Source organism: Alligator sinensis, unplaced genomic scaffold (genome assembly GCF_000455745.1).
Source record: "Alligator sinensis unplaced genomic scaffold, ASM45574v1 scaffold528_1, whole genome shotgun sequence".
NCBI classification, from domain to species: domain Eukaryota; kingdom Metazoa; phylum Chordata; order Crocodylia; family Alligatoridae; genus Alligator; species Alligator sinensis.
The window spans coordinates 4,839,445-4,860,077 of NW_005841846.1; the positions used below are offsets into that span (position 1 = coordinate 4,839,445).

At 44.1% G+C, this 20,633-nt stretch overlaps 1 protein-coding gene across 3 annotated transcripts; it reads right to left on the reverse strand.

Moving 5' to 3' along the window:
• Nucleotides 1-3,001: 3,001 nt before the first annotated feature.
• TLR3 (toll like receptor 3) lies at nucleotides 3,002-20,379 on the reverse strand. Of its 3 annotated transcripts, none has more exons than XM_014521637.2 (5): nucleotides 20,288-20,379; nucleotides 17,797-18,239; nucleotides 11,877-12,068; nucleotides 5,585-7,413; nucleotides 3,002-5,009 (listed from the first exon to the last, which is right to left on the reverse strand). In XM_014521637.2, exons 2-5 carry the CDS (start codon nucleotides 18,229-18,231, stop codon nucleotides 4,781-4,783), a joined length of 2,685 nt encoding a protein of 894 aa, XP_014377123.1. In that variant the 5' UTR covers nucleotides 18,232-18,239; nucleotides 20,288-20,379; the 3' UTR covers nucleotides 3,002-4,780. The 3 variants fall into 3 exon arrangements, with proteins under 3 accessions (XP_014377123.1, XP_014377120.1, XP_025063574.1); XM_014521634.2 differs by lacking the exon at nucleotides 20,288-20,379 and adding an exon at nucleotides 19,901-20,130; XM_025207789.1 differs by lacking the exon at nucleotides 20,288-20,379 and adding an exon at nucleotides 18,457-18,493.
• Between the last annotated feature and the right edge of the window lie 254 nt (nucleotides 20,380-20,633).

Consider the following 20,633-nt stretch of genomic DNA (forward strand, 5'->3'; position numbering starts at 1 on the left):
CCTTTCATTGGTCCCACATGCCAAAATCAGGCTCTGGTGCCCTGTGCTGCTCCTGCCCAGCTCCACACAGCATATTTGAGCCCTGCATGCCCGAATCAGCCCCTGGGGTGCCAAAACACTCCCTCTCAACTCTGCATACCTGGGTTGGGCCCTGTGCCTCTAAATACAGTCCAGAGGCCCCACATGGCAGGATCAGGCCCTGGCAGGCTACACCACCCCCTCCTGGCCCCACACATTGCGATCAGGTCTGTGCCTCAGAAGTTGAGCACCACTGCTGGGTGCCCTCACCCTGGCCCAGCTCCACGTGCCAGGATTGGACCCTATACCATTCTGAACACCTGATTGCATGCATAGGGTCTGGGGCTCCCTATGGGTCAGGAAATTTGCCACTAGGGGAGCGGTGTCACTACTTTCCTGTCACCAAATTTTCAAACCTATGGGGAGTCTCACAAGCCAAATGAAATGGCCCATGGGTGAGGGGTTGAGCACCCCTGACCTACAGCACTGTAACCAAGTTCAGGTATACTTTCTGAGTGTATCACACAGTACTTCATAATCTTTTACATCGTATTCAAGGTATTGAATTTAACCCATAAATTCCTTAATAATCTGTAATGAAGTTACTTTAAAAACAGCATCTCTCCCTTGCCACCATACCACAGTAAAAATCAGTATAAGCACTCAATTTTGAACACCTACATTATAAATGAAATAGGACAGCTGATAGGAAAACCTCCACTTTGGATCCCATTTCCTCTTTGGCTCACCAAATCAGTTATCTGTGCATGCTATGGAGCCAATCCTTTTTCTCAAGCTCCTGAGACATGGGCTGAGGGTCTGGTAGATAAATATATCTTTTTTTTATGTCATTTTAATTAATGGGACAGGTATCCAGAGCCTGAGAAGAAAGCAAAAGATGTTTTTTAGGAAGTCTAAGAAATAGTAGTAGTGTGTGAGGACCTACCCAAATCACAACTGCGCAGATAACCATCTCAGCCAATCATCAGTGAGTGGATAGCCCTTTCCAGCTATCAGTGATGTAAAGTGGGGCCAGCAGGGCCAGCAGGGCCCCTTAGCCAATCAGGGCCCCTTAGCCAATCAGGGCCCCTTAGCCAGCAGGGCCCCTTAGCCAATCAGAGGCATGGTGGGGGGGAGGCCACCATGATAAGCCCTCAAACATGTCAGCAATCCCCAGCAACTCCCTACAAAATTGGCTGGCTGCCTCAAGTTGGGTAAACCCCTAGAAATGTGGGTAGAATACAATTTTTTGTTTGTTTTTTTTCAACTGCCCTTCTTCCAAGAGTGGAGCCTGGATACTTTTGGTTCCAGAGAAAGACTTGGGTAGTACTCTTGAAATACTTTTGGTTTAGATTTGCCTCTTATTACAAAACCAATTGCTAATATTGTTTCCTGAATTGTTTGTAAAATACTTCCTGTTACTAACACTTGCAAAGATTTCAAGCTCGTATTTAAAGAACTCTTAAAAACTCCTATAGTAAACAACATTTATCTACCAAGGTAGACACTGCTACAACCTACACTCCTGACATATCTACCAAGGAAGTTATTGCTTTGCTCTCAACTATGAAGAAGCATGCAATGAGATAGTGTCCTCATATAGCTCATTTTGGGCTTGGAAAACTTGAGTAAGCAACCTGGTTCACAGCTGCTTGTTGAGAAGAATAGGAATAGCCCTGAGATTGGCTGTTGCCGCTGGTGTCTGTGGGCAGTCACTGCTCACCACCCCCCTCCTCACTGCCGCCACTACTGCGGCTGCCTGCAGGCAGTCCATGCTCAGCCCACCCTCACCACCGTCACCGCAGATGCCTGCAGGCCGTCCCTGCTTGGTCTGTCGTCGCCGCTGTCACCACTGCAGCCTATGGGTGGTCCCTGCTAGCCACTGCCACACCCCCGCTGCCAACACCGCCACCTGCTGGTGGTTGCTGTGCCCCCACGAGTCATTCATGCTGGTTGCAAGTCACCTGACTACAAATTATCCAGGCTCCACTGTACTAACATTGATCTGTATGGACAAGAATATTCCTCAATTTTAGTTATAGGTTTCAACATGAAGAGAGAACCTCTAACCTGATTTACCACATTTTTAATGTAAGAAGATTAATATCTGTACAGTCAGGCACTGAAATCAGCAAAAAATACAAAGTGTAGGCTGAGTAAGTGATGTATATTAGAGATTGGGCATGTCTACACAAGACATTACATTGCCATAGTAATGTGCTACAGCAACATAGCATCAGTGGTCACAAACCGTGATGCCACAGCTATGTCACTGTAGCAGCAAGCTCCCTCAGTATAAGTGTGTTGCTATGGTGATGTAGCGATGGAAAAAAATGTGCATCATCATCACAGAGCAAACAGGCTGTTACTGCACCATCATATAGGACTTCCAAAAGGCCAAAAGCAAATCCTAAATGATGGTGCAGTAACAAAGGCATGGTTGGTAAGATGTACTCCAAGCACCACAGAGAACACATGTCATTTGCACAGACTTCAATGCTCCAAGTGATAGAATCACACCGGTTTTCCTGTTATAGAATCATAGAAAATAGAGCTGGGTTTTCAGGGGGTCATCTAGTTTAACCACCTGCTTGATGCAGGAACATCTCTGTCTTAAACCATTCCATCCTCCCTTCTGGGAAGAAATAATATTTACTCCTAGAAGGTCTGAAAAGTCTCAAGGGCTGACTTTTCACTGCCTATCTGGTTATTTCCATTTGTGTTGAGCGAGTAGAAGACTCCACCAGATCAGAACAGTAGCATGACAAAGAGGAGTAAGGCCTTAGGTTCTCAGTGGCAGTGTCTACACAAAACACTGACTGTGCAGTCATTATTGAACAGTTATTTAGTACTTGTATAAGCAAGTACTAAATGACTGTGTGGTAACTGGAGTTACTGAACAGTTGCACTGAGGAACAGCTTTTTTGTGACACTGACTGCACAGTAACTCATGACTACTGTGCAGCAGCATCGCATCACGCTTCCTCCCATGCGACACTACTGCACAATAGTCACAAGCTACTGAGAAGTCAGCATCTCATGTAGACACAGTCAGTGTCTTCAGAGTTATATCATAGTTCCCCCATCAAACACTGTCCTATACATAGAATTGTAAGAGTACTCCAGTTGAGTCAGTGTTAAAACACTTGTTTGCACTTTACTTGTTAATCATACTGTTTAAGAAATGCAGGATACTAATAAACATACAAAAAACTAGAACTCTTGGTTCCAAAATGATACCTTTTATTAGACCAACTGGAAAATGGCAAGAAAATTGTCCTTTTCTGCAAGCTTTCAGGATCAAGGTCCCTTCGTCAGGCTCTGGGAAAAGTGTAGATGGTACAAGATGGTAAAAAGTCCCCATAGGTAGGAAATAAATTCATTTTTGCACAGAGGGAGCTGAAGATAGAAGTCTGTCCCCATGAAAGTGTCTTTGTGGGCTGTGTTGAGTAGCTCTTTGATGGATGTCTTTTTGTCTCAGACCAACACAGCTACCAAGTACACCCCTGGATACTAATATACAGTTTTTATTTGCACACCCTTCCCTACTTTACTTGAAGTAAAAACTTAAAGCTGGAACTTAAAAGAAAAGCAAAATGCATGGCATGTTAAAGATACTAAAAGCATGATCCACAACAGAAATATGCATTTCATATGCACAGTGCAGAATTCTGAAAACTACACATTTTTTAATTCCTTGGTTCCCAGTCTGCTCCCAGTCAGAGTTCTCCCACTGCCTTCAGCAAGTGCACAGTTGGACACTGAATTAACTCCGGGCTTTACTGGTATTGGTGGCAAAATCCCAAATGACATCAGTGGAGCCAGTGGACTCCTCATCTACTATTGGTAGTTTAGTATACACAAAGTTCTGTGTAATCATGCTATATATAGAAGTGGGACTATATACAGCAGCTGTAACTTTTGGGTCCTGATCCTACAATCTTCATATCCCTGTTCTTTACTTTAATACTAGAACATATTACATGCAAAAGATAGAGAATACACTAAATTCAAGCCAAAAAAACCCGTTCTGGGTAGAAGACCATTAAAACTAGGAAACGGGAATGAGATTTTATATTTCCTCCATTCCACTTAAAGGTGAAATTCATCCCATTTAAAGAATTAACAAAGATGTTCATAGCATCAAGGGTCTTATGCTTACTCTCTAAGCTTACTAGGAAAGAATGACACCCACTCTTAACATCTAGTGGATTTTCCAGACTTGATCACACTGTTCATCTGGTTAGCCCAGCATCCTGTTCCTGAAAGTGGTACCAGATCATTCAAAGGCCATGTCTTCATTCACAATGCAATTATGGAACAATTTGCCCAGACTCCTATCAGAGTTTGGCTTCATCTGAATACTAAGGTTTAGAAGCTTTTGAAAGTGCCTTGAATTTCACTGATATGCCCATGTTCTTGTATTGTGAAAGTGAGTAGTAGCACCCAGTATACCTTCTCTATATAACATTAACTCTTGTGTATGTCTTTTATCATTTCTTTGTTAATGTAGACAGTCTTGGCCCTTTTGGAATCACGGAACAAAGAAGCTTTCCCATGTCAAATCATTCTCATTAACCATTATGACACTCTCTTTCTCTTCCTACTATATCTTATTTGCAATAGGATAATTCTCTTTCTACTATATCCATTTTGTAATTGGGTAGTTGGTTTCATTTTTTTCTCAAGTAGCGTTAGGTTTTGTTTAATCCCACAATATGAAAATAAAGTACTTAACAGTTCAAAACCGTACTTTAGAAATTCAGAGCACTTTGCTACTAGATTTAAGTGCCAGTCTCAATTTCTGATGAAATGCATTAACCCGTTCTTTCTGAGCTGGCCAATCCAAGATGCAGTGAGATCGGAACATTCCTCTTCGCAAGCAAAGTGCTTGATTCATCTTGTAATCTGGAATATCATGAAGGAAGATCAAAATGATGGAATCTCGACTTTGTTCAATAGCTTGTTGTAGAGCATGATACACTTTGAACCTTAAGGAAAAGCAAAGTAATTAAGAACATTATTTGCTATTGTTTTACATATGGACAAATGTCAAACCGTTGTTTTTAATGACCCCATACAAAGATCATCAGAGAATCAAAGCCTTGATTTGTATATGGGTCTGTATATAAGTTTTTTGCTTTCTTATGATGATCCCCTTTCAGCTAGCTACAGAAACAAGCAATATTAAGGGCCCAATTTAAAAAAAAAAAAAGGTATTTTTTATGCATTAAAAGCTCCACAAATCACTGTCCTGTTTCAGACACACAGTTCTAGGGAAGGTATTCTGTGGAACTCAAGTTACCAAACAGTAGTAGTAATGATTGTTTAAGTTACCAAATAAACAAGTGGATCGATAGATAGATCTAGCTATATCTGTGTATATGTACACACAACAATGTGAATTGGTTCTATCTGACTTCATGAGAATAATTCCACATTTACACTGATGAAATAAAAGGGATTCACCCTTTATTTGTTTTCATTATATAAACTTCTATTTTATCTAAAATACCATCTAAAAAGGTATCCCCCGCCCCCATACAAAATACTGTATCATACTCACTTTTTGCACCAGGGATCTTTTAAGAGATGTTCTGTCACAACAAAAATAATCTTCCTGCTCTTTTTTATACTATTCATTGTGGCTTCAAATTCAGATATTCCTGCTTCAAAATCTCGTTCCTCTAAACAAAACCTAATTTGAAACTGTGGATTTTTTTCCAGAGAGATAAAATTCTTTAACACCCAATTTTTGTTCTCTCTCGCATGAATAATGTAGGCATCATAATCAAACTCTTCTGGTTGTCTATCTATTTCATTAAAACCAAGTACTCGATTTACTGAAACATTCCAGTAAAATGCTATCCTCCACCCTTCAAACTGTATGAGAGTAGCAATAATGATGAGAAGCAATACAACAGTTGTACTGATTATGTACAGTAGTTTAAAGGGGGCACTATCTTTGCAGGGTGAGATATCAAAATGCATCACCAGAGTACCATGATAGTGAGGTGGGGTGTTACAAAGGTAATGGGAGTCTAATCCAGGTATGTATGCTTGGGTCACATTAAGCCAGCTAACAAACCAGGAAATACTTTCACAGGTGCAGTCAAAAGGATTGGAATCCAATTGTAATTCTTTCAGGTTCTTGAAAACTGTCCCAAACACTTTGTCTTCAACAGATGTTATCAAGTTTTTCTGAAGAATTAATGAATTCATAGATACTTGGTCATCAAATAAAGTTGCTGGAAGCAAATTCAAATTATTAGATCCCAAATCTAGGCTTCTTAGGTGAATCAAACCTTTGAACACTTGGACTGGAATTTCATCAAAACCATTAGACTTTAAATTAAGGACACGGAGGTTAAAGAGATCTCTTAAAAAAAAGACAGGGCCATCTGGGTTAGCATGTTTCCAAAGTCGAGCCAAATTATTATGCTGCAAATCCAGAATTTCAAGTTCATGAAGTCCATCAAACAAATCAACTCTTATGTTAGCTAGATTATTATTGCTGATATCCAGGATAGTGAGATTTTGCAGAGGATGAAAAGGTGAAGGAGAGAGGTCCAGACTGCTGCAAGCTACCTTTCTCAGCATCAGTTTTCTAAGGCTTGGAACAAATGTAAATGAATCACTTGCCAGAGTCAACTGCTTGTTATAGGACAGATAGATATCCTGGATATTATTGAGTCCCTGAAACTCATGACCTGTGAGCACCTGGGTAATTTCATTGAGGCCTAAATCAAGACTTTTCAGATGTCCCAGCCAGGAAAATGCTCCACTCTCTATTGCGTAGATTCTATCTTTAGTGAGGTTGAGAAACTGCAAAGTAGAATTAGCGAGTGATGAAAAAGTTTTATTAGTTACTCTGTGTAAATTTGTGTCACAGTTGCATAGACTCAAATATTTCAGGTTGTCCAATCCTGTGAAAAGATGAGCTGTAATTTCTGGAAAAGTATTACCATCCATATTAAGATACTCCAGCTGGGTTAGCGAATAAAAGGAGAAATCATCAATTATTTTGGTAAGTGCATTTTTCAGATTCAAATATTTGACTTTGGACAATCCATAAAGAGAGTGAGAGTATAAATGAGAGATCTTATTATACTCCAGGCTTAACTCCTCCAAATTTGCAAGCCATATAAAAGAGCCATTTTTTATCACAGATAAAGAATTTTTTGAAAGGTTTAAAACTGAGAGATTTGTTTTTTCCAATCCATAGAAGGTTGAATTGTTAATATGTAAAAGATTAACCTGGCTCAGTGAGAGATTCTGAATTTTTGTATTGGATAATTCAGAACAAAGTTTCTCTGTGCGATTTTCACGAAGATCAATATTGTTCAGTACAAGGCCATACAGATTGCCAATCACACGTAAACAGCCTGTGTGAATCTAGAAGGGAAGAAAAAGAAAGGAATGACATTGATATAAACAAAGGAACTACACAGGAAAGTTGCTTCAGAGAGCCAAAATCTGGGAAGGTCTTCAAATACCACAGAACAAGGCCCCAATTTAAAATTAACCTCTATATTGCCAGATTATTTTGAAGCCAAACTTTGTGAAAGAGGTTTTTATTTCATTTTTGTTTACTGTATTTACTCAAATAAAAGATGACCCCAAATATAAGAACACCCCCCAATAATGAGATTCTACATATGGAAAATGTATCAGTTTGTTATAATTGTTCAGGTATCATAGGCGGCAGAAGGCTGGGACTAACGGTGCTTAGCCCCCGCAAATTGCATTGGTGACAGCAGCTCCAGTGACACTTCTGCCACAGCTCTGCCCCCAGCACCCCCACTACATGCTCTTCCACCACCATGTGCACAGCACAGCATGCGCCAGCCCCAAACGGCCCTGCAGGAGGGAGGGACACTGCCCAGTCCCCACAAATAATATTTTCTAGTGCTGCTATGCCAGGTATACAATCTAGGTATTGGAGGGTTGCCTTGAATTCTCTTCTTCATCTCCCCCCTCCTACACCAAGGAAAGCAGTGGCTGGGAGTGGGAGTTCGGTGGCTCCCTTGCCCTGTCACCCACTTCCCCCTGCAACCTTCCTGCCCTCCTGCCACCTACATCCCCCCATCCCCAGCTCCCCACAGCCTCTGCCCCTCTTCCCACTCTCCGCCTCTCCCTCCAACGCCCCAGTCTTTCTTTCTTCCCTTGTTCTGCGCCCCCCCGCCCTTTATTGTAAGCTGCTGCACAGGCTGCTCCACAGCACCTAGAAGCTCAGCCCTTGCCTGGCCATGCAGCAGTGTTAGTACTGCTGATTGACTGGGCAGGTGAAAGAGTTTCCATGTGATCTGCCCTGGGAGAGATGCCAGCATAGCCAGAGCCCAGAGCTGACCTGTACTTGACAGTAAGGGAAGGGGAGGTGCAGGGCAAGGGAAGAAGCTGCAGAAAGGGAAGCAGAGGGGGCAGGAGGCTTCTGTGGGTCTGACTCTGGCCCCAACTTGGGCTCAGGGCCACAGTCAGAGCCACAATAGCTGCCTGCTTCCCCCTCTACTTTGTACATGAATATAAGATGAAGGGCTTTTTCCCCCTTGCTGATTGGGGGGAAAACCTGGTCTTAAATTCTAGTAAATGCAGTATTAATGTTTGACAACCATTGATCCTTCTGGATCATGGTATATGCATGAGAGGTCACCCAGACTTTTGATACATATGCATAGACATAGGCAGAAGTTTTTTGGGGGAATGGAGGATGCCCAGACCTTCCATCCCCGCTTTAGGCCAGTGAACCAGAATCCAAAGGCCAGACTAGGTCCAGACATTTGGTGTCTCCTGTATTGGTCTACGTGTCCAGGAATTAAACATGGGTCTCTTGCATGGCAGACAAGGATTCTACCACTGAACCACAGGGGACTCCTCACAGTATTATTGTATACAATTGAAAAAGTCTACTCGTGCAATTTAAAAGGAAAGGTTGAAAGAGTATGTTTATTTTGGAGAAAAGGAGATTAACGGAGGGACATGCTAACTGTTTTCAAATATTTAAAAGTCTGCCTCAAAAAAGATTGAGATGCCCACATCTATGCAGATTTCTATCAAATCTTAGAGAAAACCTTCTGAACCGTAAGAGCAGTAGGAGAATGGAACTACTGCCTGGAAAATGGTATACCTTCCTTCACTGGGAGTTTTTAAGAAGAGGATGGATACACATTAGGGGTGTGCGAATCAGGCCCTATCTGATTCAGATTCGGCCCAAATCAGGGACAGCGATTTGATTTGTTGATTCAGATCACTGTCCCCAATTCGATTCGGCTGAATCTGAATCTGAAGATTTGATGCTAATTCAGAGAATCAGTGATTCAGACAGACACAGCTTTAAAAGTTTTTTCTACATGCCTCAAGGTACCAGCATGATTCATGATCACTATGATGCTGGGATGCGTGGAGCATCCCACATGAGTGCAGGGGGACCCTCCACATGCTCGGCGGTGAACCTGGAAGCAGACTGAAAGTACTTCAGGTCCACTTCCGGGTCTGCCAGGGAGCACGTGGTGGGGCCCCCCCACACCTCCTCAGCTCAGCGATTGGCCACAGGGGGACCTCAGGTGCCCCCTCCAGACTCAGAAGGCACCAGTCATCGAGTTTCTGGTCCACTTCTGGGTCTACTGCTGAGCATGATGGGAAGCCCCCCTTGCTCCTGTGGGACAGTCCATGCACCCCAGCACTTACAAGCCCCTGCTACCTAGAGCAATGGAGAAAAAACATTTAAAGCTGTGTCTATGTCCGAATCTCCGAATCAATTCAGAGGGTTCTGATTCAATTCGGAAAGATTGAAGGGTCCTCTGATTTGATTCACATTTAGAGATTCAGCCACCGAATCAGGCTGAATCTCTGCCAAATTGAATCGGAGACCGAAGCTTCGCACAGCCCTAATACACATCTGTCTGGGATGATTTAGGACAAGTTAACCCTGCACTTGTGCTGGGTATTGCACCAGATAACTCTTAAGGTCCCTTTCAATTCTACAATTCCATAGTGGTGCAAAGCACAATGTAACACTACTGTAAACTGTAATACTGTGCATCAATTTTGCAAACAAGAATTTTTGTTATTTAGGGACAGAGAAACTTCAATGAAATTCTGTGCCTAATCGTAATGGAACTCAATTATTAGAAGCAAATCTCTCTTCCTTGTATATCTTTTGAGGTCCCATTTACTAATATAGTGCTAAGAGTATCAATATGACACAGGATGAAAGGAAACATGAATATATTCTGATACACAGTATAAAAGGGCATTTAGGCCCACAATTTCAGTCAAGAGGCAGCCAGTGTGTCCACTGTGTGGACATGATACGCACTTATGAAACTTGGTCCCATACATTTGCTTCAACAAAATGAATTAAATATACCTTATGACCTTACCAGACCTTATGACGACAGGCTGAGAGCTATGGGGCTCTTTAGCCTGGAAAAGTGCAGTCTCAGGGGTGATCTGATGGCCGCCTATAAGTTTATCGGGGTGGCCACCAGTACTTTACTTTCTGCCTCTCAGAAGACTGTACTAATTAACAAAGATAACTCTGGGTAAGGGCACCTTCACTCTTTCTGTTTCACGGTGCAGAAAAATTCATGGAGACAAAAGGAAAACAAGCAAGTTGCCTAACTCTATAGCCCAGGGGTCAACAATGTTTTTGAGAAGAGTGCCAAAAACACCTGCAACCTTGACTTGTAAGATGCTGGCATGCCAGGGGCAGACAGCAGGACAGCTGCAAGGGGCCCGATCCTTGTTGCAGACAGCCACAAGAAGCCCTGCCCCCTTCTCTGCTATCCGCCTCAAGGTGTGCGAGACACACAAAATGCCTTCATGTGCCATGCTCTGGCACCTGTGCCAGGGGGGTTGCTACCCCTGCTATAGCCCAAAGAACAAGGCACTCACTGAGAGAGGGTGGAAGAGGAGTGTTCCAAGTTCTGTTCTTAGGATTATTTCTGTATTTCATCTAACATGTGTTTAATACAAATATATATAAGCAACCTTGGGAACAAGGACCAGAATTCAGGTCCTTTTTTAGCTGAAAGTTTTCTTCACAGTAGTAGAGCTTGAAATGGAAGGGTAGAAAATGTCCTGCATAGGTCACCCTGTAGCCTGGTAAGTAGAAACAATGAGGTGGGAGATGCAGATTTTAAACTACCCACCTCTCCACTCCCCAAAGGCCATTATATAAAAAAGGGGGTGCTCTGAAAACACTACCTGGCTTGAGCCCTGTATACAGGAGAATAAGTGCTTTCCAGAAGTCAATCATGATTATGTAGAAGAGATACCAAGCTAAGGCTCAGTTCCAGGTATGTATGGAAACAGAATTCTAGACACCTACAGAACTATCAAGTTAAATAGGGAGTCAATTGGTGAATTTAGGTGTCTGCAGGGCTAGCTCCAGTTTTTCTGGATCACAGGCTTGGGTGCTAACACATCACATTCCTCTAAATCCTACTAAAAGGGCATAAAATTTAGCCCTTGGACCTACAGTTCCTGACCCTACTGAAACTGATTTAATTCCTTCCAACTAGTTAAGCTTACTGAATAAGTATACTAGCCATAACTGCATCATTTACAACACCCAAACACTTAAACTAAAACCAAGTAGTAGTTCAGTGCATCATAAATCTTACTCTACCTACATAATAAAACAAACATATTGTGAGGGGGACAGTATAATGTAATTCATCACAACACAACAATTTTAACTTTGGCCAAAATGAATAGTATTGTTTCACTAGTGATCTAAAATACAGACACACACACAGTGTCATAGTGTGTGTGTGTGTGTGTATTATATATTTATATAAAAATAAAATTACGGGCTACATCTTCACCAGGTAAAGATCCATTCTTTTATTTTTTACCTCCGACAGTGGGTTTGATGATAAATCCAGTCTTTTCAAGGATGTGTTACTAAGAAACTCTAGATCTTCTTTTTTTAACTCAGTTATTTTATTCTCAGAGAGCACAAGCTCATGAAGGTTCTCCAACTGCTGCTGTGATCCTAATTTTGCAGACTTCAAATGATTATGAGAGACATCCAAAATGTTCAAATTCTGGGGAAGAACACAAATGTCAAAATATGGCAATAAATCACATATCTTTTAAATTATTTTAGGTCTGATTCGTTAATATACGGACACAATTAGGACACAAATTGTAACGGAGAACCAGTAGACACTCTGGAAGGCAATATTCTGTCTGGGTCAGACGTCATCAAAGATAACCAATATGGGAATCCCTAAGGCTGGTGACTAACAATAAGTTTCCTAACCCTCCCCCTGTCATTCTCCTGCCAGAGGAAACCTCTTGACATATTTTATGTCAATCCACAGGGAAAACAAATTAGCCTCCACTGGTGTGATCTCATCATGACCTGACACTTGGTACAAACTGAAAGCAAATGGTTTAATACAGGTTTCCCTCGCTTTATGCGGGTTCTGTGTGTGCATGAATTTGCTCTTATGCGATGACCCCTTTTTATACCAAAAATTCATTATATGCGAGGTAAATTCACTCTTATGCAATCAGTGTAGTAGAAGCCCAGTCAGCTGCTTTGTGCACTGAATTGTGGGAGTGATGCGCACCAAAATATTCTCTCCTGTGTGGATCTGTGCTCCTCACTCATTGTCAACGACACGTGTTTCTGTAGTTGCCATCCCCATGATGATAGTGCCCTGTACTTGTGTGTACTGTCTGCCATTGGTAAGTACCAAAATTGCCTTGTAAAAGTGATAGAAATGGGTCTGAGGGTCAGTACAGTTGAGGTCTTGGAACATATCCTTATTTGTTACATTGTAAAGTGGGTTCCCTTTATGCGAATTTGAGTTATGCACTGTTTTCCAGGAACACATGTACAACATAAAGCAAGGGAAACCTGTACACTTTCTCCCACCAAAAGGCCTCATAGCTGAAGGACTAACAGAGTGTGTGCCCAGAGACTTGAATTCTATTCCCATCACTCAGGTCCCTAATATTATGTACACAGTGGGCGCGTCTACATGAGGTGCAGTACTGAACATTAACCTATTTATTGAGCAGTACAGGCAAGCGTTTACACGTGTGTGCCCTTACTGCACAATAAATACCCTTAACCACGCAAATACGGGTAGCAAATTTAAGCATGATTAGTAAATGTGCAGTAACGCACGTGTAAATGTGACCTGGCAGCAAATTTGCTGCTGGGTCTGCCCACTAGGGAGCCAGCCTGAGGCCAGCCCTAGAGGCCAGCCTCTCCTGCTCCATGGCTGGGCTACCTCTGTGGCAATCCCTAGCTGCAGGCTATAAAAGCCTGCAGCCATTTTGTGCCCTGGGGCGCACACACCACAAGCAGCCTGAGGGGTCTGCAGGCCCTATATGCCCCCCTAGGCAGCCCACAGCCTGCCTGTGCATGCCTGCCTGGAGCTGTGTGCTGCAGCTTGCCAGGTGGTGCCAATACCCAGCAGGCTCGGAGGCAGTACGGCTGGAGGCCCAGGAGGGCAAGGGTGGTCCCAGCAGTGACCTCCTGGAGCCCCTTGTCAGTGTCACTGGTGGCAGCAGCTGTGTGGCAGCGAGGGCCCTGGGAGAGCACACGCCTGGTAGGCAGGCAGTCACCACACGTGGGGAAGCCGGCTGTGGGCCAGCCACTGGTCAGTGTGGTGGGTCACCAGGACTGAGAGACCCTGTTCCTCACTGCCAGGGCCAGAGGCTGGGGCAGCCATAGCACAGGGAGGCTCAGTGGACACAAACACAGCTGCCTTGTGCTTCCTCTGTGTTCGCCACGCTGCTCCTCTGCACAAATTTGCTCCCGGTCAGCCAGGCAGCAGGGGGCAGGAGATTGCTCCTTGCCCCGAGGAGCTGCCTGCTGCCAGGGTAGGCTCCAGTCATGAAGCCCAGGCAGGGATAATGTCCTCCTGCCTCAGCAGCAGAGAGTTCCTAGCCCTGGCTCTGCGATTGCAGAGTGGAGATTGCTCCCCGCCCCTGGGAACTGCCTTCTGCTGGGCTTGCTCCAGTGGTGGAGCCTGGGTGGAGCCAACGTGCCCCTGCCTAGGCAGCAGGAAGCTCCCAGGCTGAGCTCCACTAGTGTGAAGTGGGGGCTGGGAGATTGCTTCCTGCCCCAGGGAGCTGCCTGGTGCTCGGTTGAGCACCAGTGGCGGAGCCTGGGTGGAGACAATGTCCTTCTGCCCTGGCAGTAGAGAGCTCCCAGCCCAGACTTTGCAATCACATGGGTTCATTAGGGGCAGGTCCTGTCAGACCAACCTGATTGCCTTCTACGACCAGGTCACAAAATAATTGGACGCAGGTGTCGCCATGCATGTAGTCTTTCTGGACTTCAGAAAGCCCTTTCACACTCTCTTCCATCCCATTCTCATTGAAAAGCTAGGCAACTGTGGCATTGATGCTTACACAGTCAGATGGGTCATAAATTGGCTGAGGGGCCGAACCCAGAGAGTGGTGGTGCACGGGTCATATTTGACCTGGAGAGATGTGGGCAGTGGAGTCCCCCAGGGCTTGGTCCTCAGGCCCACACTGTTCAATCTCTTTATTAGGGACTTGGATGAGGGGGTGAAAATCACCCTGTTCAAATTCACTAAAGACACCAAGATTTGGGGCGAGATGGGCACGCTAGAAGGGAGTGACAGGCTACAACTAGATCTGGACAGGTTACAGAGGTGGGCAGATGAGAATAGGATGGGATTCAATACTGACAAGTGCAGGGTACTGCACTTGGGCAGTAAGAACCAGTAGCATAGCTATAGGCTGGGGAACTCCCTTCTCGAAAGCACAGTGGCAGAAAGAGATCTTGGAGTCATTAATTATTCCAAAATGAACATGGGCCGCCAATGTGAGGACTTAGTCAGTAAGGCCAACCACACCTTGTGATGCATCCACAGATGCATCACAAGCAGGGCCAAGGAGGTGATCCTCCCCCTCTGTGCAACACTGGTCAGGCCACAGTTGGAGTGCTGCATCCAGTTCTAGGTGCCACACTTTAGGAGAGATGTGGCCAGCATCGAGAGGATCCAGAGGAGGGCCACTCACATGATCCAGTGACAGCAGGACAGACCCTATGAGGAGAGGCTATGAGACCTGAACCTGTTCAGCCTTCACAAGAGAAGGCTGAGAGGGGACCTGGTAGCTGTCTATAAACTTACCAGGGGGGACAAGAGGGGAATGGGAGAGACCCTGTTCACCCGAGCACTTCCTGGAGTAACAAGGAATAACAGCCATAAGTTGTTTGAGAGTAGGTTCAGGCTGGACATTAGAAGGCACTACTTCACAGTCAGGGCGGCTAGGATCTGGAACCAGCTTCCAACGGAAGTAGTGCTGGCTGGGGGTCTTTAAGAGGAGGCTTGACAATTACCTAGCTGGGGTCATATGACCCCAGTATTCTCTCCTGCCCAGGGCAGTGGGGCAGACTTGAAGATCTACTTAGATCCCTTCTGACCCTACATCTATGAATCTATGAGCACCCTGCTGCTGGAGGCAGGGAGCCTGCCCTGGCAGGAGACAAGAAGCCTTCCCTGGCAGGAGGCAGCTCCTGGGGGCTGGGAGCAATCTCTCAGCCTCTGCCAGGAGACAGCTAACTCCTGGTTCCATACTTCCTACCAGCCCCTGGGCTAGCACCCAGGGAGAGCCTGGAGCTCCCCCAGGCTGCTGCAGGGTGGCAGAGCAGGGTGGGAGCAACCCTCTGCAGGCTGTTCCCACTGGGAGCAGATCTGTTCTCAAATGTCTGCTTGTGTAGATACCTGCCCAGGGTGGGTTTACTCTGGAGTAAATTACTCTGAAGTAAACCCATCCAGCAGCATTTGTACATGTAGACGAGCCCAGTAAATACCAATATACCACAAATACCTACATTACTCACAGCTGGCAACTGTAGCACAGGGTTTAAGGGATTTGCCCAGACTCGCCCAATTCAGAAACCCCAACCTGAAAACAATAATCAGAACCCACCTACAGGGCTCACGTCCCGATTGCAATACAGGACTTTTATTTTTTTGAGATTCCCTGACTTGTGTAGAACTGGGGCAATAGGTTTATGCTGGTCCATATCAAAGCCCCCCATGGAACCTTTGAGTCAAAATGAGGGAATTCAGCCAAGATCAGAATAGAAACTAGAACTGTGCAGAGTTCAGTTCCTTATCCCATCTGTGAAAATGAGGATATGCAAAGTACTGTGGTTTGGGAGGCAGGAGAATACAGAGCCACAGCAAAGAGCTGGACAGGACTGTTGTGGTGCTGTAGCTGTTTGCTGCAGCTTTTATTTCAAATGGCACTTTCTGCCTCTCTGATCAGCTGCCTGGACCACTGAAGCCACAGCAATTAGCTGAGCAGCAAATTTGTAATTCAGCCACCTAGCGGGCGTATCTACACAAGACACTATGGAGCAGTAGCAATAGCTCTTTGCTACAGTGCTGTAGCATCACCGGGCACAAACCATGACAGCGACGCTACTGTGCAGAAGTAACAAGCTGCTGTACAGTAGCATCTAAAAAAAACCAACTGTGCAACGACAGGACTGCGTAGTAATGCTGGTTACTGCACAATCCTTTAGAACTTGGTTAAGCAAGTACTGTATGACTGCGCAGTAACAACTATGCAGTCCACTGCTTGTGTAGATGCAGCCAGTGTGAACTAACTGGGTTGTGAACCACTCAGATATGAAGAATCTGGATTCTACAGCACTAGAAAGCACAAAGGTCTCTCAAATTAATTTTGGCTTTCCCTGAGTCAATCTCAGCCAAAATGGAGAAGCAACCCTTTTTGCTGCTTATACTCTAAGACTTAGCTTTATGTATTACTTAACCCCATATGTAAAACACACTAACTTATTCTTACTTACCTTTGTTAAATTCTCAGAAGAGGAATTATACTACAAATGAAGCCTAATTTTTGTTCTGATTTTAAATAAATGGAAAGGCTATATGATTTAACTGAAAGGCACTGTAATTTAGTAAATAAAACACTGACCTTCAGTTAGAGCTGCATACTAATTATTTATTATCTTTGGGCCTATATTTCCCCAAATAGAAAACTGAGATTACCCTAATTTGTTCACACCATAGAACAATCCTGAGGCTGTGAAGTGGCTTTAAGCGCAAATCTTGTTTATCCAAAAGTTTCCACCACCCTCCGATAATTCCTAACAGCATAGAGGGATGGCCAGGGACACAGTCAGAGTAGTGCTCCATTCTGGTGATCCCCAACTGCCAAAAGAAAGCTTTGTTGGTTAACAGAAGCTGCTGGCGAATAATTTCACAATAAAAGAAGCCACAGTTACCTCGATTTTTGCACAAACTGTACAACCCAATGCTGATAAAGGCACTTTAAAATCAAGAGTAGCTACCGACTTGGAGAAGTCCCCCAAAAGAGGAAAGTAATGTAACTTCTCAGTGTCATAAGAAAACCACAGGGATATATTGAGGAAAAAATGTAGAATACAGTAATTTTAGCTCTAGCTCCCCGCTTGCATTACTTTTAATTCATTTTCCTCTCATTGTATTCTCTTCTATTTCCTCAGAATTTGCAGTGGTTTTCCCCATCACAAGCTCCCTCTCAATTGCATCTATTTCTTCTTTGTTTCACAAGCTAGCTGAGATTTCATTCTGCTCTGATGCAGTAGGAACCACCTGGTCCATTCTTTGGAATAATGCAAAAACATACCAGAAAACCCATTGCCCCTGTCCAGAGGGGGGAAACTAAAGATAGTGAAGATAGAAATAAAGATTTGCTCTTTAAATGCACTGGGTTTTACTACAGTAACTTTTACCAATTATAAAACAAAATGGAATACTTTCTTACCTTTAGGGGGTTGAAAAGATTGCCTTTGATTTCTATTATGTTAAACCCCAGATTGAGCTCAGTCAGATTGGTGCAGTAATCAAATACCCCATCAGAGAGCTCATGCAACTGATTGTGTTTCAAGTTTAGAACTGTTAACAGAGGCAGACTTTGGCACAGTTCTAGCTGTAGTTTGGATATGCTGTTGTATCCGGCATCCAAGTAAATCAGTTTGCTGTACTTCGTAAGATTTGCAGGTGGTAGCTTTTTTAGCTGGTTGTGAGAAATGTCCAAACCTGCTATATTAATAGGGAGGTCTGAAGGAATTTCAGTCAGTTTTAGATGACTGCAGTCAGCCACTTCATTTTTAATCTTACATTGGTTCTCAGCTGATACACATAGCAGAGAGATGGTCAGGAGACTGGACAAGCAGATCCAACAAGGAAGGGCTCTCATTGTTGTATCTACAAAGGTAAAATGAACACATACAGCACATATAATCATTTTGATAAAAAGCATACATAACAACTATTGCAAGTAAACCAGGCTTCTAATCGAGTTCTCTCACCTACATTATGCACATGCTATAATACAGGCAGCCCTCAACTTACACCATTTCGCACTTACAACGTTTATAAATTGACACCCTGTTTCAACTTTATGACGTCAGTTTCGACTTACAATGCTTGATCTGATGCGACTCCACGCCAGAGAACAAGTTCGCTGTGTCACTCATCTCCCTGGAGAACATCTGTCCAAACTTCCTTGGACACTTTCTTTAAGAAAGCAGACAAGACTCCAGAAAAACTTGCAGCTAAGACTCCTGAGAAGACTCCAGCCAAGAACCCTTCAATAAGCCCAGCAAAGTCACCTCAAAGAAGTCCTTCCAAATCAATGAGATTGCTATTTACGATATAAATACATTGATGTAACTATAGTACTCATCTATAATTGATCGAGTACAGAATTCTGGGGTATTTTTAGTGAGAATAGGGTATCAGGCCTTGGTTCAGGAACCAATCCCCCATTTATAACATTGTTTCTTATGAGAAAATTGGTTCCCAGTTACAACGTTTCAACTTAAGACAGGGTTTTCAGGAACCAATTGTGTAGTAAGTCCAAGGACAGCCTGTATACAATTTGGTTATTTTAAACTATCCTCAATGTTAACTTTTTCCTCTTATACAATACCACTGACTTTTGCTGAAAAAAAATGAAACCTAATCAGAGCTGCCACTTAAGGGTTGTTTTCCATTACTGTCCCACTAGTCTCTTAGTAGCAGTTACTGATGTTCTGCCTAGCCAAATTCTTTCATATATACAGGGTGTTTATAAAGTCCACATGCCACTTTAAACTTTAATTACTTCGGAAAGACATGATAGAAGCAAACTGTAAATGGCGATTGAAAGCATAATTCATTACGTTTTTTAGCATAGTGTAAGCTATGCAAGGGGTAAGGGTCACAAATGCAATTCATGACATAACTCGGCAACAACTGGGAAATGTTTTCTGCAAGTTGGAAAATCGGATAGAATGATGTATCACAAAAGATGGCGGTTATGTTGAAGTCTAGACATTTGAGCTGTAATGCGTTAAAACCTAATGAATGATGCTTTCAATTGCTGCTTACAGTTTGCTTCTATCATGTGTACATCCAAAGTTATTAAAGCTTCAAGTTGCACAAGGACTTTATAAACACCCTGTATTCAAATTCCATTTAACAGCGATAGGCTTAAAAGGCCCTGGCTAGCTTGTGCTATTATTGCATTTAAATAGATAAATCATTCATTTTGCAACTGGGTTCTGCCCAGAACCAACTGGCAGAATGTTGTGGGGCTGGATATGGGCAGACAAGGGTCTTTTTGGTAGATCTAGTATCTTTTATTAGACGAACTCAAATATTTGGACAAATTCTTAGCAAGCTTTCGGGTACAAACACCCTCCATCGGGCTGAGGAAGTGCCTCCAGATAGCATAATAACTCAAATGCCATTGCCCAGGAATTACATTAGGAACTGATGCAACCCATGTGAAGCAAAAGTAAAGGACACAAAAGCCTGAACAGGTATTTGTGTTTGGTTTTTTTAAAGAGAACAGTCTCATAAAAAAAACCTCTCTCAGTAACCTGGCAGATTAAATCCCGCAGTCATTCCTCTTGAGCAGGGTGGTAGCAGCTCGGACCCCCGTGCGGTGGAAATATATTAGAGAGAGGTGGGAATACACAAAAGAGTGGCTCCCTTCTGGCTGCTCAGCTCTGATCAGGAAACGAGAGAAACGAAACTCGTAGCGGTGGCAGCGGGGGAAGGGAAGGAGACACGAGAGCGGGGGGAGGAGAGTGACTGCAAAAATCAGCACCGAGGGGCTGGAGGGAGCGCTGCAGGCGTCAGGAAATGGAAAAGCAAGTGGCTGAAGGGGAGAGACCGCCGGAGGGCGGGAGGGAAGGAGATCGATCACTTGGCTGGGAGCCGAGGGGAAGGGAGCCCGGCTGGAGGGGCAGCGCCGCAGCCCTCACCTGCCAGCAGCGTCCGGGCCAGGGGCCAGGCCAAAGTGCAGCTCGGGAGCCCTTCTTCTTTTGCGGGCTCCGCAGAGACACCAGAAGAAAAAAAATTAAAGAGGGGAGGGGAGGGGAGGGGAGGGGCCGGGCCGTGCACCGCGTGGTGCTGCGCGGAGGGGAGCTTTAACACTGCCCTGCCTGGGCTGTTGGGGCTCGGGGCCCGCAGCCTGCGTCCTCCAGGGGGCTGCTCAAATCAGATCCCTTCCCGCTTCCTCTGATGTCATGGCATCTCCCCCTTCTTTTTTGTTGTGGGTTTTTTGCGTTTACAAATAAGAAGAAAGGACGCACTGGAAGGGCAGGCAGG